The sequence below is a fragment of the Amblyomma mixtum genome, chromosome 4 (assembly GCF_055824585.1).
Source record: "Amblyomma mixtum isolate Tamu chromosome 4, ASM5582458v1, whole genome shotgun sequence".
Lineage (NCBI taxonomy): Eukaryota > Metazoa > Arthropoda > Arachnida > Ixodida > Ixodidae > Amblyomma > Amblyomma mixtum.
In genome coordinates this window covers 69,011,829-69,028,317 of record NC_143015.1, presented here as the reverse complement: position 1 = coordinate 69,028,317, position 16,489 = coordinate 69,011,829, and the positions used below count along the sequence as shown (strand labels likewise).

General features: G+C 47.2%; 1 protein-coding gene across 7 annotated transcripts in view; it reads right to left on the bottom strand.

Moving 5' to 3' along the window:
• The window catches only part of LOC149346788 (uncharacterized), a 71,987-nt gene that overhangs the window by 5,558 nt on the left and 49,940 nt on the right, over positions 1-16,489 (bottom strand). For 3 of the 7 annotated variants that reach the window (XM_089586689.1, XM_089586688.1, XM_089586687.1), the window contains exons 9-13: positions 14,188-14,341; positions 11,458-11,564; positions 9,478-9,580; positions 5,311-5,463; positions 1,453-1,524 (exon numbers count right to left, since the gene is read on the bottom strand). In XM_089586689.1, coding sequence (XP_089442815.1) covers positions 5,443-5,463; positions 9,478-9,580; positions 11,458-11,564; positions 14,188-14,341 — 385 coding nt within the window. In that variant the 3' untranslated portion in view covers positions 1,453-1,524; positions 5,311-5,442. Of the gene's footprint in view, positions 1-1,452; positions 1,525-5,310; positions 5,464-8,876; positions 9,007-9,477; positions 9,581-11,457; positions 11,565-14,187; positions 14,342-16,489 lie in introns of those variants that run through there. The other 4 variants (XM_089586690.1, XM_089586691.1, XM_089586692.1 and 1 more) reach the window with 4 other exon arrangements.

Below are 16,489 nucleotides of genomic sequence, written 5' to 3'. Positions count from 1 at the left end.
CACATGATCTCAGCTCACTGTAATCCGCGACTGTCTTCTTTAACAGACGTTGTCCACTAATGGTAAGTGAACCAAATGTGGTCAGCATACTGCGCATTTAAGAGTATAGTTTAATACATTACAGGGCAGAAAATTATTGCTGGCCGAAAATTATAGCGTATTATACATCTTTTAGAGAAATTTTGAAGTTGTGATACGATTCGAAATGCGCCAGGTTTGAATTCCAAGAGATTTCAATACATAACAGAAAAAAACCTATCCTGTCTAGATGCAAGAATTTTCCGTACGGTAAGCGCGCTATTGTTGCGTGACTCGTCTCCTTCTGCGTCAAATTTCTCTCTTGGATTCCTGCAATCAGCACACATGACCCTCTGGTCACAAGGCTCATAACTAAATTAAGAGTCAGGTTTTGAAAGGAACGTGCGGTCGTGCTCAAATACACGTTTTAAACCAACCGCGGATAGAAGTCTCCTCAGCCGCGAACCTCACATCTGGCAGTTTTAGCCATGGCTCCTGTTTAACGGCTGTCGCTGTCGGGCCTGTTCCAGGGGGCGCTGCAGGTCATGACTTCTCGTGCTTCAGTAGGGCTAGGTGATTTCCGGTTTTGGGATTTGCCTAATAGTGAGCCAACGCCAGAAATCTAGCTACCCAAAACCTTTTCACCATTCCATAGAAGATATACTTTCAGAAAACGGGCCACACTTTCTAGCACACCTGCCACAGAGGGTTTGAGACTCTTACCACGAGATATGAACGCTTCTTAAGCGACCCTAAAAGGCTACACGCTGATATCTGAAGCGCAACATGGACGTTATGGCATCACCCTACACGTCCGTTGATGTTACCGCGAAGTCCTGAGAGTGAAAATGCAGAATTGTCGCGCTGAACCGGTTTGGCGCCCAAAATGAATACGTAATTTCGTTGTTATCGCTATAAACAAATATTTTAAAGCTTAACCAACGCGAACAGAACTACAAACTGTTGAAAATGTTTGATGGCGTTGAAGGTATAAAATGCTCAACAGTTGAGAATTCGCTATTTGGCGATAGAGCGAGGCAGTCCATCCATTCGGCGCTAACTCGAGCAGCACAGGTAATTGACCCAATATTGGAAACGTGTTGGTGAAGGCCCGTCCTACAAAGCAGCAGTGGGAAACCATTAGGGGAGTGTCCCTAGCGATGGCTAACCGAGGCTATGCGGCCAAATATCTTTAAGCACGCGTCCACACCTGACGCAAGCACTCTATAGGAACCGGGTGCATCTCGACGCCAGCCCACCAGTGCACGAAAAGCAGTACTGCAGCAGAACAATTTGCAGTACTATCAGTGCGACAGCTACCGGGATGCGATTTCCCAACAGAACGCACTATAAAGTAAGTAGTGCTTATTGGCATTAAGGTACAAAACATGCTGCAGCAAGGAGACTATGCTCCCCGAAGTGGCATGTACGTACCCACTCTGGCCAACGGTCTGCTTGCCTGGAGGCGCTGAATACGTGAGCCTGACGGGAGACACCAGGAGTTGCCTGCAGTGAATCGCAACATGGCGATTAATGGTGCTTCCGGCTACGTGCACCAGGTGACGCGAGTGTAACTTTTATAGAAATGTGGGGAACCTCTCTCTGGGAGTTTTTTGTAACAGCGGCCACTGCCTGGCTACCAGGATTGCTTCGGAAGAATCGAAATGCTGTAGAGTTCACCTCATAATAGCGTTCTAGGGACTTAAACTTGGCTATAGAGGCGCCTTGGTGCTTCGCCTGTGCAAGGATACTGATTGCACTGCACGAGATAGCCTGGAAATGCCGGCTCATTGGCGCAGGGACACTACACCAAAGTGTACCCGCCAGTTCCCACTCAATACGTCAGTTAAAAATTATATTTGCGGATGACTCGACTGTTTACCCCATTGCAGGAAGCAGGCTCTGCGACCAACTCTCCTGGAGCACCCATCCAGATGCGACACAGACATTCCACACGAGGCAGTGGGCCTTGACGACGCCAGGCCGCCTGTGCCCGGTACGTCAGCCTCCATTACGCGACCGACGAAAAACATATGTTCGACAAAGCGGCTATCGTTCAAAGCCAGCGTGTTGCTATAATAATAATAATAAAAATAAAAAACATGAGTACAAGGACGAACAGAATTGTCTTATTTGCATTTCTCTGAGTTTTCAGACCTCCAGGCGATTAGATGAACCGCTTCATCGAAACGGCTTCATCAAAAGTTCCCCTCATGTGAACTGTGAAGACGGTAGAACTTCTTCGCGTAGACTTAGAAGTAAAAAAAAAAAGAAGGTAGGTTGTTTTGTTCGCTGCCGAGTTGTTCTTCACGAGGACATAAATCTGTACAAAGAAGGAAGAAAATCCTCCCTTGGACGAGACGGGGGCGAAGAAAGTTTGCCTTCAAAGTACTTGATGAGGCGTTTTCATCCCTATCGTCGTCGGGCGGCAGTGCATCTACAGAGGCTGGTGACAAGCAGGCGGCGTCAGAATGCTTACTTCCGAGCTTGTAAACGACGGTGACGTCGAACTCCTGGAAGCGCAAACTCCTTCGAGCGAGAGGGCCGGTGGGGTCTTCTAGACTGGCAAGCCAGCACAGTGCGTGGTGATCGCTGATCGCCCTGAATGATCGTCAGCACAGGTAGGGTTTATGTCGAAGGTGCGCTTGTGATCTTCAATGAATCTTCTGGAACTCGATAGGAGAGGGCGAAGGTGTCGAAAGATTGTCGAAGAAAGCAATCGTCGTTCCTTTGCAAACATGCCAGTATTCTTCGCTAAATTTCGTCAGCACCACTTCAGCTTGGCCACTGCGGAAATGTGCACTGCCTCTTGCGATGCCGATTCCTCGCTCTGGAAGTAACCCCATGTTCCCTTCGATGAGTGCTTTCATGTTCTTGACTTCAGCGGTACCTACGCTGACCATGACGCTTAATCGAGGTGGGACGGCCATTTGTTCATCCAGGACACTCAGGGGAACGAACATGCTGCTCCATAGCTGTCATCGAAGGAATGGCTTCGTCCGTAGAAATCGTGATCAGCTTGGATCGAAGATCGATGATCGCCGAATGTTAATTAAAAACATTTCATGCCCAAAATCACGTCGCGGGAACATTGCTGTAACACTACGATGGACGCAGGATAGATATATCTCGTGACAGACGATCGCGCTCTGCATCGTCCTCATGGTATAATGAGGTGGCCCCCTGCAGTGCGAATTTGTGGGCCATCCTAAGCGGTCGAGACTTTCCTCAGCTGCATAGCGAATGTTCCATTCTTCACCGAATAATGGCTGCCGTGTTGACTGGAGCGGTAACTTTCCGGCCGTCGAAAATCACTTCTAAGTCCGGAGTCCTGGCTCTTGCATGAGTCCTGGCTTTTAACTCTTGCATCGTCCTCCGGTCGGGTCACGGCTTCGTCAGTTATGTGAATCGTGGGTAGGGCGTGTCGTCAAAGCTATTCTGGGAGGCGGCGTCGCTTTGAAGGTGGTTCGGTTCGTGATCATGCTTGTCATTGTATGCAGCGTCGGCGTAATGAGGGCGGCGTCTTCATTCGGCGTGGTCGTTGGAGGGTCTTCGGCGTTTGGCTCGTGAGCAACCTCAACTCCAGAGGTGGTTCTCCTACAGAGACTGGGAGACCTTCCTCGTACAATGGCTGCGTAGCTGCAGCGTGGCGACGCAAAACGCGAGGCTGACGGCGATGGTGAGCGCGAAAGGCGGTTCGGCGCATACTTCCCTCGACGCAGGTAATGATCGATCTATTGCGGACGTTGGCCAAAGCGTGGTCATGGTGCGCCAACAGCATGGCCACGAACACCACGCCAGCACAGACAGTAACGAAGAATATGGCCCGCTTCATCGGAATGGTATGGCCATCTTACCGCAATGGAAGCACAGCGGGCGGTTGCCGGAAGTCCACCAGGCGTCACATTTCCTTGTGCTAAAGTGTCTTTCGTAGGCCGAGCGGGCAAGGGCAGGGGGGGGGGGGGGACGGGTGGGGGGCGGCTTGCGGGAGCAGCTGGTTCACGTCAAATAGGTGGACCTGGGGTGTGTCGTTGGGGCTGAGGACTGTGTACTGCAGCGGCGTAGGTCAAGACTAGCCAAGCGCATGCTGTACTTCTTCGCGGACGATTTCCTCCCTTCAGCCTGGAAATTCCAATTACTGAATACGGAGACACGGTCGAACTGTTCCAGCCGTTCTTCAGGATCCTGGCCCGGCGAAATATTGAGCATGGGGAGCAGTCGGGCCTTGTCCAAAATAATAGGGGCTGGTGAAGTAGCCATGGTTGACGTCGGCTTTGAGGAGTCCTAAGTTCGCGTGTGGTCCAGTAGTACTACGCATTCAGGAGAACGCCCCGGGAGACGACGGCTGCTTCGCACTTCGCCTTCGGTTGGGACTCCGTCTGTGGTTTTCCCGTGATCTGCTTCTTCGAGACGGTTCCGGCTGCTTTGGCAGCTCCAAGAGGGTGAGGGCGACATCCGTTATCACCTCCACCAAACGTAACGTGGTGGCGACGAGAGTCCAGGGAGTAAGGAATACAGCGAAAAGTGATTATAAAATGAACTAGCTATTGGGCTGACCTTCGCCCACAATAGACTGAATCACTTAGCGGCAGCGAGAGCGCCAAGCGTGCTTGGTGGTCTTCGCTCTCGGCTATGCTCAATTTAAAGCTGATAGCGAACTTTCGAATAATGGAGCGCAAAGTTACTAGAACATGCTGGCACACCTTAGAATCAGTGGAGATTAATCTGGTCGCGTCTTGCATAACAAACAAAGCGATAAAATTGGCAGTGGCTTAGCTTGGCTATGCCAGGATATACGTAGCGAAACCGAGCGCAACGACGAGGCAAGCGGTGTGACGTCATTCCAAACGGCGGTGGCGGCTCCATGGCGAGGCGCGCGGTGTGACGTCATGCCAGGTTGTGCGGCGAGCGCGCGGCGTCCTCCAGCTGCGGCGGTTGCTAGGCAACGGCTCAAGGTCAGAGCACCTCCACAGCAAAATCGCAAGTTCGTGGCCAATGTAGCTTTCGCTGTGAAAACCGCGTCGGCACCCTTCAAGAATGAACAAACTAACACAGAGTAAAAAGATTCGCGGCAGTATACAGAAAGTGCACAGTAGGTCCAAATGAGCACTAATTCAACCTAATGAGTCATAAAATAACAAAAATAAAGAAAAATATCACGGCGCTAAAGATACGAGCACGTAGTGCTTGAATACACTGCAGTTTAAAAAATCTGAGGCTAGTAATGTCAGTGTTGGCGTGACTCCAACCTAAAGCCAGCATCAGCTTCTAGTTTGAGATCGTTTTCCTTACCGTCGTAAGCTTCTTACGGCCGGGTCAGAGTGCAGTTGGTCCCAACTGGAAGGCGTAGGTGACGCGGACCCGGCTAGCGTCTACGTAACGACAACTTTGCAGACACCGAAGATCAAAGGTGCTTGTCCGGGCTCAGGGGCTGCGCTTCCTCAACTGCGGGTTCCAGAATAACCAGGATATAAGAAAAACATAAGAACCCATCTGCGGGGAAATCTGTTCTTAGGATGAAACAAATTTGGCGCGCTACCACGACACCGCTGCTGGTGGTGTACTTCCTAGATAGAGTGGTAGCCAGAAAGCAGGGGCGGAAGCCTCTCATAGGGGGCCCTCTAGCCAATAGCCACTTTCGTGTGGTGGCGATAAAAGGATTACGCCTTTATGTCACCTTTCTTCGCTATAGTTTCGCCATGGGCAGATGGGGACCTCTCGGACCAGAAGTGCTTCTGCAAGTCACGCCCAATCCGCGGGTGAAAGCAGCTTTGTGGTCTGTAGTCCCTCTTCAGAATCCTTGTGAACAGTTTTATATAATTCTCACCAAAACAATCTTCGAGTATATCTCATGTCTCTTGTTTATAAGATCCTGAACACGTCTGCTTCCAAGCGTCACTGCCCGGATTTGAACGATGAGTACCGGGCTGTCGTGAGCCGGAGCATTCAGGAGTCAGCGAAGCGGTGAAATATCTAAGGCTTCTCAGTTAATAAAAAAAATCATGTCTGCAAAATTTAATGTGCCCCTCAATGCGGGGGAAGTTTAAAATTCCGGTCGAATTTCGATGGAGGCGAAATTCCATACTCCGTCTCACAAGATGTTTGCAGCACTACGAAAGGTAGAGCTCTCTAGTCCAATAAGGTTGGTTGGTTGGTTTATGGGGTTTAACGTCCCAAAGCGACTGAGGCTATGAGAGACGCAGTCCAATAAGGATGGCGCGCACTACGTTAGTGTGTTCCTACGCGGCTGTGGCTCGATCCACCTGACGTCTAGGTGACTCGATCCATATGTAAGAATGCGTACAAGTAGTTAGCTTCTTTACCTCTAGCAGGTGGCGCTTGATGTCTTTTTATTCCTTCATCTGGTTGTTTTTGTACAGGCAGACGCCCGTTCCAGATCCACTAGCCCCACTTTTGCTGTCTTTTTGTCGCCACCCGTTTGTATCACTTCCTCTGTTGTCACGTCACAGTCATTTTCAATATTCCTGTCATGTATATGAATTTATTTATTCCAGCATGGTCACTACAATATTAAGCTGGGTCGAATGCAGGCCGGGGCAGCCGAATGTCGATGTTGGCGAAATGCAAAACAACCTCATGCGCTGCGTGGAAGTCAACATACAAGCGGTCAAAATTAATCCGGAGCCATCCGCTACGGCGTCTGCCATGTCTCATGAGAGACTCTGCGACGGTGCTCCGACTTTCGCTCGTACGTTAGCACGTTAATGGGGCTCATCCAATCCTCCTCATCACACTCATTCAGCTCTGCTGGTTGTGTCGTCCTCCACGTTGACAACAATAGGCGGTCCTTGGTCAACAACATCGTCGATGACATGGTCCCGTTTCCTCATCCCATCTTCCTCACTAAGAACATGTTGCACGTAATTCTTCCATTTCTCAGCAGTCACTTGCATGAAGCCTTGCCAAACCAAAGGCTCCACGTCTTGGAGCTTAAACGTCTGAGCCCTTGACATCGCTCGAAACAAGCTCTATCGGGTTGTTGGAAGTGGTAGGGTGGCAAGCGCACAACGAGACGGCCAGCAGCTTCGGCGATGCAGTCCAGACGGTATCGGTCCCCACCTGTGTTCACGTTGTTTACGCGCTTCATGAGCTCGGCGTTCACCGTGTCGCTACTCCATACGACACGTTTTCCGGGCAACCAGGTCTGTATGTCCTTTTTTGAGGCTAGGCATCCGCCGCACTTTACCCTGCTTCACAGAAGGATATGGCGCGTTGTCCATCACTGCAACGCTGACGGCTTCTTCGGGGACAACATTCGGCCCGCCTGCAACGTCTGCGTTGTCCACTGGTAAAGCGTTCGCTCGCTCACCCGAGTGAGTTTTGCCGTCCTCTTGATGAGCGATTTCGTACTTGAACTGCCACCGTTCTCGACGCGAAGCACTTCAAGAAGCCAACTGCGTGGCCTGCTTGGAAAACCAGCGCACTGTAGGTGTAGGCGCACTGGCGACACAACCTACTCGGCGGGCGCCATGTTGGATAATGGCGATGCATCACTACCTCGCAGCAAGCCTCTGCAGAACTGTGTTCGTACGGGCTTTGTCTGTTAATTTAACCATTGATTGAAGCACTCTATACCATCTAAAGCTACCAGTACAAAGTATGTTTTCAATTGCTGTGCTTATTGTTTGATTAATAGCCCTACACTGCTCAATTATTCGAGGGACTATTTTTTGTGTTCGTGCAGCCCTGATTGGACGAGAGAGCTCTACTTCCGTAGTGTTGCAAACATCTTGTGAGACGAAGTATAGAGGCCTGAGTACTGTGCGATATCAGTGCACGTTAAAGAACCCCAGTTGGACGAAATTTTCGTAGCCCTCCCTACTGAAAAAAGTTCTATGACGCCATAAATGTCATACAAATATCATAGACTTATCATACAAATCATAGAAAATTATCATACAAATGTCATACATTTCTGTAAAATCATACAGTCGTCATAGAGATGTCACTGAATATCACAGAAATTGTATGATATTCTACGGTGAAGCCTCTATGAGGTTATTGAATAATAGAACTTTTTTTCAGCAGGGCTTCACTACGGCGTATCTCATAGGCTGAGTCGCTTTGGGAAGTTAAACCCCCATAAACCAAGCCAAAATGCTTCTGTGAGATGGCTTGACTGATATGGGTGAAAAGCCAGTTTATCAATGCTAGGTGTTCAAGGGCGGTTCCGAAGGCGTCCACGGATGGATATCTTTGCATGTTTGCATAATGTGATAAGCTCTAAAACGTATAAATTTCAGAGCCTGCATGTTGTATCCGGAGGGCGAGAATCTATCAACGGCCTGCGATCTGCTCTAAACTTCCCCGAAAAGCCAATACAAACAAATCAAGCAACTTCCAAATGTCGAAAAGAATTTCCTACTGTGCACAAAATATCGACACTAAGAGTTATACGAAGAATGCAGAAGACGCATCTTACACTAACAGAGTGTTCGACGTATATCTTTGCCTCACAGGGCCGACATTCATGGAATGCCTAATTCATTTTACATCTGCCGGAGAATGCACCTCGGTTGTTAAATAAACTGTAAACTGTGGTGTTGACTTCTCCAAGCAAGACGTGCGCTGTGTGGGATGTCGTACATTAGGCCTTTTACGTGCCCAAGTATATTCGGCGACAAAGCCTCTAGGATGCGTGAGCTGGAAATTAAGATCAAAGCTTTGTTATTAGCCGCTGGATCAAGATCACACTTACGCAGGTGAAACACAAACTGGAGTTCCTGAATGTATGGCAGTGAAATGGTCTGATCGTTGAAAAATGTGCCGCAAACGGGCCTAAATCGCTTTGCGAGTGGCCTAAAGACAATAGTCCCCGATACTGCAAGGAGACCTACCTCACCGCATTGTGCTTTCCGCCAAAGGCATATTGCAGGCTGCCGCGGGCGCGTAAAGGTGCACGAACGCGTGGAACGCACTCCTGGGGCTTCCGGAAGTCGGCCACCCTGAGCGCACTCATAGCGCTGCCTGTGGAGAGGCAACATCAGAAGGGCGGCTCTAACAAGACTTCTAGATTTTGCGGGAAGAAACATAGGCACTAAAATGCGAAGACCTCTTTCAACTGGCGGTGAATAATTTCCAGAGCTCGGGCGAGGGCGTATATAAAAGCAGCAATGACAGGAGCTTGGGCAAACAGCCTCTCACGAATAACAGCCTCTCACGAATAACAGCCTCTCACGAATAACAGCCTCTGATATTATGACGTCTCTGTTTACAATCACAAATTGGAGAACATTGCCGATAAATAAATTGTTGATGAAATATCAAGGATAAAAAGAAAGGGGGAGTTAATTCCGAGGAGCTTTGCTTTTAAACTGCGGTCCATACTGTCAGTTGAATTTCAGGGGTGGTTTTAATTTTACTTGTAGAGAAACCAGACGGTTCCTCCGCCGAGATAGAAGGACACTATGCCAGCAAGTAAATCATGCGATCACCTACCGAACACAAAGTCAGGATCTGGGACCATTTGTCCTGGAGCACCCATCCAGATGCGGCGCAGGTATTCCACACGGCCTCGTGGGCTTCGACGCCAGGCAGCAGCCTGCGGCCAGAAAGCGTTATGTGCGCGTGCGCTGTGTGTGCTATGGCACAGGCTCGGCGTAGCCACTGGCATCGAAGGTCAGGTCGCCACATTATTTAGAAACAGCCCAGTAGAAAGATGAACAATGCCCACCTGCACGAAGGAAATAAGACGGTCTAGTTCGCAGTATAAACTTGTTCGCGGTCTAAATCCTCAGTTAGAAGGAAATACGCATAACTTGCTGCATTTTGTAGGTGCACAATGCCACCAAGCTATAAGAACAAAAAAATTGGCTGGCGGCTTAGCATCGAACCGAATATTATCCGAAAGCAAGGTTTTCTCAAGCTCAACATTGAGGTGCCCGCTGACCGAAGGAGCCAGTTATGAGCCTTTCCTTTCGTCAAGAATGAACGTGGTGTGACGTTGTCAACGCAAATGAAGACAATGAATGCCGTTTTACCTAATGCTTCAGTGGCGTGTTCCTGCCACAAACTTGTCAATGCCAAAACATGCAGGGCACACCTGTCTGTACCACTTTGTAGGTGAAAGCGTGATTGCTGCTGACCCAAGCTGACTCAAAGAGCCAGTTATGCCCCTTTCCTTTCGTCACCCTCTCAGAGGCGTCAAACAAATAAGTGAATTTTACATGGTAGGAGGCTAATGGTGCTTTTTAAAAGCTGCAGTTCCCAACTTGCGTTCTTTATTTCCTCCGAGCGGGGCTTAGGTGTCCAATGACAATGTCAGTTACCCAGCTTGTGTTTCCACAAGACGAATGGAGGGTTTAGGCCATGAATAAGGCTAGAATGGAAACTGGGCTGTCTAATTTGATTCTTGCAAGCGGGACCAGAAGCCGTGAGAATTATACCTGAAAGCTACAAGAGCTCCTACTTTGTTGGGTATGTATAGCAGCTGCTCTTTTAAACCCTATAACTCCATCGGTAAGCGGTTAAAAAATGTGCCAGCAGATCAGAACACTGTATCCGAGAACCGATACTCATGCAGTTATTACTTTTTTTCTTGATTGCTCTACAACTGTAAACTACTCAAACGAGGCGATGCCTAAAACAGAGTGAAAGGAATGGACTTGTTGAACTGAAAGTGCCCTCTAAGAGAAAAATAGGGTGCCCGCAAACCGCCTGCACCCATCTTCGTGTTGGCGTTGACAGATCCTTGACAGGTACAAGCTGAAGATGATGGAGGTTTGCGTGCCTACATACAGACGTGATCACCAGAGCGCTGAAAGCTACTATGAAGACGTGAAATCGGCAATGAACAAAGTAAAACCCCAGCAGACTGCATTGAAGGGAGACTTCAACGCGGAAGTAGACAAGTAGCAGGCCGGAGACCAGGCGGTAGAAGTCTACAGGATAGATTCCTGGAATAGCAACACGGAGTTGGTAGTGGACTTCGCAGAGAGAGGTACGTATGTTATGGATTGTGAATATGTTCTTCAGGAAAAGAAAGAACAGCAAGCGGACGCGGATGAGCCTCAACTTTGAGACCAAAAATGAAAGAGGCCTCCACTGCGAGACTAAAAAATGAGACTTCATACTATGCCTTCACCATGGCATCGCGCAGGATGTGGAAAGGTGCGTTGCAGCGAACTCAGAATGGTAATGTCTTGAATTAGCTTAGAGTTGTAGATGAAAAGGAAGAGACTAGTGAAGCGTAAGCCCATTAACGAGGTAACGGTAAGAGGGAAATTTAGCATTTTTTTTGCTTTTTGAAACTGTTTTTGATGTTTTATGAGTTAAGAAAAGACTGTTTAGCCAGATTAGCCAATGTATGGATTGTTATGTGGCTAGTGTTGGACTGGCTATGGATCTGTCTTGTCAGGCGAACGCTATTGGTGAGCCAAGAAACGCTTTCGCATTATAATAACAGCGCAATGAACTTACCAGCAGAAAGGAATCCGGGGGTGTGCAGCGTGGAGAGGTTGCGGGCGCGGGCTTGAAAGGCTGTGTGTACAGCTACAACAGGTGTCTGGGCGACTCGCTTTGTTGACCTAAAAAAATCAGATAGGGGATTAGTTAGCATGGTGGAACGAAAAGCCGAAAAAAATATAATGCAGAAAAAAGAGAAAACAAAGAAAGCATGAAAGGAAGTGAGGGGGGCTTGAAAAGGAATACGAAAGACAAGTGTTCCTGAGAAGTGATGGCAAGAGGAGCAGGGTACAAAAAAAAAGGACAAAATTCTTCATCTTTCACAAAATGCTTCATTAAAGATAAGAAAAAATGTGGAAAGAAAACAATTATTTTCACAGCTTCGCACGCCAACCGGATATAAAAATTAAGCAGACATCAAGCATACGCAAGAATCACCTAACGCCATTCCCACTTCACAACCTCCTCCCTCAATCCGGGCCTTCCTTTTCAGAGGGATGACCCTATTTAAACACCGCACACATTGCCCAGACGAAGATAAGTAAGTACATTTGTGAAAGCAATGGAAAGCACCCTTAGGTTTCCCCTGTCTTGTTCTCTTTGTCATTATGACCTAAGAGAAAACATATCTTTTTCAGCTCATTCTAATTCTAGTTATTTCCCTCTCATGGTGGAATCAAGTGACTACAAGTCCTAAGTAAATCTGTTTTCTTACCACCTCCAGCACCTGGATTCCAATTGTGAACTGCTATTCTATTGTCAGAATGTCGAACATTACTTCGGTTTTTTGCATAAAGGGAAACACCATCTCGCTAATGCTATTCATTGCTTGTTCACTGGAGGTATTCCGAGGCGAGTATTCAACAGTTGGGGTTAAGATTTAATGGAGAATACCTAAGTAATCAGCAACTCGCTTATGATTTTGCCTTGCTAAGTTAGTGAGGACATGAACTGCAAAATATTGATCAATAAGTTGTGACAGATAGAGCATAACGGTGGGTCAAAAAATAACATGCAGAAAACCGAAGTAATGTTCAACATTCTCACAAGAGCACAACAGTTAACAATTGGAATCGAGATGCTGGAGATGTTAAGGGGATAGGTTTGCTTAGGACACGTAGGGACTGCTGATTCGACCATGAGAGGGAAGTAACTAGAATTAGACTGCGGTGGAACAGATATATTTTCTCCGAGATCGTGAATGGCAGTTCACCAATATCCCTCAATAGTTAGTATACAACAGCCGTATCTTGCCGACAGTCACCTACGGGGCAGAAACCTGGAGGCTAAAGAAAAGGCTTTTCTGCTTGAGTTAAAGACAACGCGGCAAGCCATGGCAAGAAAAATGATAGGTGGTACGTTAAGAGACCGGAAGCGGGCAGAGTGGACGACAGAACAAAAGCGGAGTAGTTACATCCTAGTCGATATCAAGAGGAAGAAATGGGCTTGGGCAGGGCACGTAATGGGAAGGCAAGAAGCCACTGGTCCCTAAGGGTAACGGAGTGGATTCTAAGAGAAGGCAAACGTAGTAGGGGGCGACAGAAAGTTAGGTGGGCAGACGAGATTAAGAAGTTAGCGGTGATACGGTGGCCGCGACGGCAAAAGATAGGGTTAATTGCAGACACACGATAGACGACTGTGCTCTGTAGTGGGCGTACTCGGGCTAGTGGTGATGATGACGACTGCATTGGAATGTGCCTGAGAAGTCGATAGTGTGGAATCCACTAACGTCACTAAGAACAGGTTTATATCGCACTGAGACTGAAGCCAAATGGTCATTGAGGCAGGTGTTTTGCCACGATGTCGGTGGCACGTGCAAGTGGATAGATATCTGTGAATATATTTCCGTTTATGATAGTGTGTTGTGTTTGGTTTTCTGGCTCGTAAGCAGCTGATGTTATCGTAAGGCAAACGTGGGGCTAAAAGAAAAATCAGTCGGCGATTACGCTTCTCGTTAAATTGATTTTGGACAGCAGCTGCTGCAGTGATTGAACCAGAGGGGACCGTATATGAAACACGCTACTATGTCCTCATCTCTTAGCGGGTCGCCGCTGCAGAGCGCGTCTTCGCACTATCGCAGTTTGCCGACATCACTTCGCTACTCGTTCGCTGGGTTGCGCCTAGGCCCCGCTCAACGTAGGGACGGCCGCTAAGAGCTGCGCTCTAAATAAAAGTAAAAAAAGAATATGCAGGTTTCCTAAGTTACAGTTAGACCAAAAGATTTTCTTCCCTTAAGAACATATGGATACCTGGATATTCTTGCATTCTGTAATCTCGTAGAAGCTAGTTTATGGAAAGCAATGGTGCTAAAAGCAACCAATTAAAATTTGTTACAATTCAAATGTAAATATCAGCAGTGAGAACAATGGATGTAACATTGGATGCCGCACGAAGTGCTTTTTGGGCGCAGAACAACTGCTTACGCGGAGGGTCAGGTGGGTATGGCATCCACATATAGCATATACGGAGGTACACTACTAGTAGCTCCGAATGCACACTAATCCAGATTAATGAGTCTTTTAATAAATAACAGCAGCAGAGAAAAAATACCTCAGCTCGCACGGTACGGACATGGCAGCGCTTGAAACTGATTTTGGCATCGCAACCAATATAACACGCTTTCAAAAATCTGAGGGCAGGAATGTCACTGTTGACATCATGTGCCTGCTCTACCTGTAGCTCCAGAGACTGGGCTCCAAAGCGAGCACTGCATTCTAGCACAATGCTGGCAACCACCTTCCTTACCGTCGCCAGCTCCGTATCGTCGGTCCGAATAGAACTGTCCCAATCCGATATGGTGGCTGACGGCGGTCCAGCAAGCATCCACGTGACGACAGCTTTGCAGACGCCGAAGACGTTCACAGCTGCTCGTCCGGCCCCGGGGGCTTCGTTTCCCCGACTGCGGGTTCCGGAAAAATGGGGATACATTAAAAACGTCGGAACCCGCCTGGGGGAAAATACGCTCGGAGGATGAAACAAATAAAACAAAAATTAGAGGTGCACTTAAAGGTGCACTGAAGAGGATTCTGAACTTGTCTTTTTGCCGCGGGAACTCGATCTACACGTTCCTAGCATTCTTAGAAACCGCAACTTATTGCCCTGTATGGCCGATTTCCCTAATTAAATCGAATTAACGTCCGGCTCCCGTCCTTTTTTTTGAATTTTGCTTCGTACGATGGGCGGTGTCGACCAACGCGTGAAGTTCCTTTCAGCCAGGTCCGTGGAGGCTTTGCTTTCGCTTTATTTTGTTTTTTAGGTTTCCATGAATAAATAGTTTCATTCGCAGATAATATAGCCGCAAAATAAGCCCGCTGAAATAAAAATACGCGCGGACTATTTGCTACTACGGACTACTACGTATTACTCCGCCGATGGTTAGTTAGTTAGTTAGTTATATTGATTTTAATGGCGCAAAAGCAACTGAGGCTATGATGCGCCAAACACAAGGTTAGAGTTTTTGTTAAAGGTGAAGCTTTCTATACTTAGAGTTTGTTTAAAATGCTTGCTTCCTTGAGAAACCTACAAATACATGAGATGTCAACCAGTGCTCGATCACCTAAAAGTAACATGGGGTGTAATGGGATGGTTTCCCTGTAAAATGTTGTAAAATATTTCTTTCTTAGTTCTTCTAGCTTTATACATGAAATTAAAATGTGGTTCACTGTGAGTTCAGCACCACACATGTCACAGAGAGGTTTGTTTTGTTTGGTTAGCAGAAAGTTGTGCGTGAGGTGGGTGTGTCCAATGCGGAGCCGACATAAAATAACTTCGGTAAAACGTTCTTGATGCCTACACGATTGCCATTCCCCTAAAATGGGCTTAACAGAATGTAATTTGTTGTTTGCGTGCTCTTCCCATTCTGCCTGCCACTTATTTCTGAGTTTACTGTAGATAAACTTTAAACAATCCCTGTGCGGTATGTTCACTTGCTTTATTTGGCCATTCCGGGCTTGTGCAGCACATACATCTGCTTTCTCATTACCTACAATTCCAACATGGCTAGGAACCCAGCAGAATTTAATGTTGTGCTTTTGTTTTGTGATTTTAACTATGTTATGTATGATGTTTCCTATTATGGGTTCAGTAGCATTCCTGGAGTGCAGTGCTTTGAGCATACTGAGGGAATCGGTGTAAATGATGCTATTTTTGATGTTCTCTCTTACTATTTTTTCTACAGCTATGAAGATGGCATAACACTCAGCAGTAAAAACTGATGCGCATTCTGGTAGTCGCATTATCTGTTTATTTTTTTCTTGGATTACTGCACTTCCAACATGACTTTCTGTTTTTGAGCCATCGGTATAAAATTCAATGTAGGTGTCATACGTTTCTTGTAGTGCAAAGAATTCCTGTAATATGTACTCGTTTGGCGTTTGCTTTTTGTCTAAATGTGTCATTGTGAAGTCACATACTGAAGGCAGGCTGTACCATGGTGGCAAATATTCATTCCTTTGTGCAATATTCGGTAGGGCATCTAGTACTGTTAGCTCTTCACATTTATCTTCAAAGCGCAGTAGTAATGGCCTGATAGAATGTGGTTTGTTGATGAATAATCTTTTAGATGGGCACTTGGTGACAACTGGATGGCAGAGATGTTTCGGAAGAGAACGGATTTTTAAGACGTATGTGCATGTTAGTGCGATTCTTCGGTCCTCAAGAGCGGGCTCATTAGTTTCAACGTATAGGCTGGCTACTGGTGATGTTCTGTATGCTCCAGATGATAGGCGGAGACCAAGATTATGAATGGGGTCTAATCTTTTCAAGTAGGATGCTCTTGCCGAGCCATATACTATGCACCCGTAGTCCAGCTTGGAGCGCACCAGAGAGCGATATATTTGTAAAAGGCTTGCTCTATCGGACCCCCACCGCTTCCGTGAGAGCACTTTTAAGATATTGAGGGCTTGAGAAGCTTTCTTTTTAAGGTTGTTAATGTGTGGTAGAAATGTGAGTTTCTTGTCGAAAGTTAGGCCTAAAAATTTGTGTTCTTGTTTAATTGGTAGCGCAGTGTGATTCAGGTATAGACTGGGATCGACCTGTAGGCCTCGTC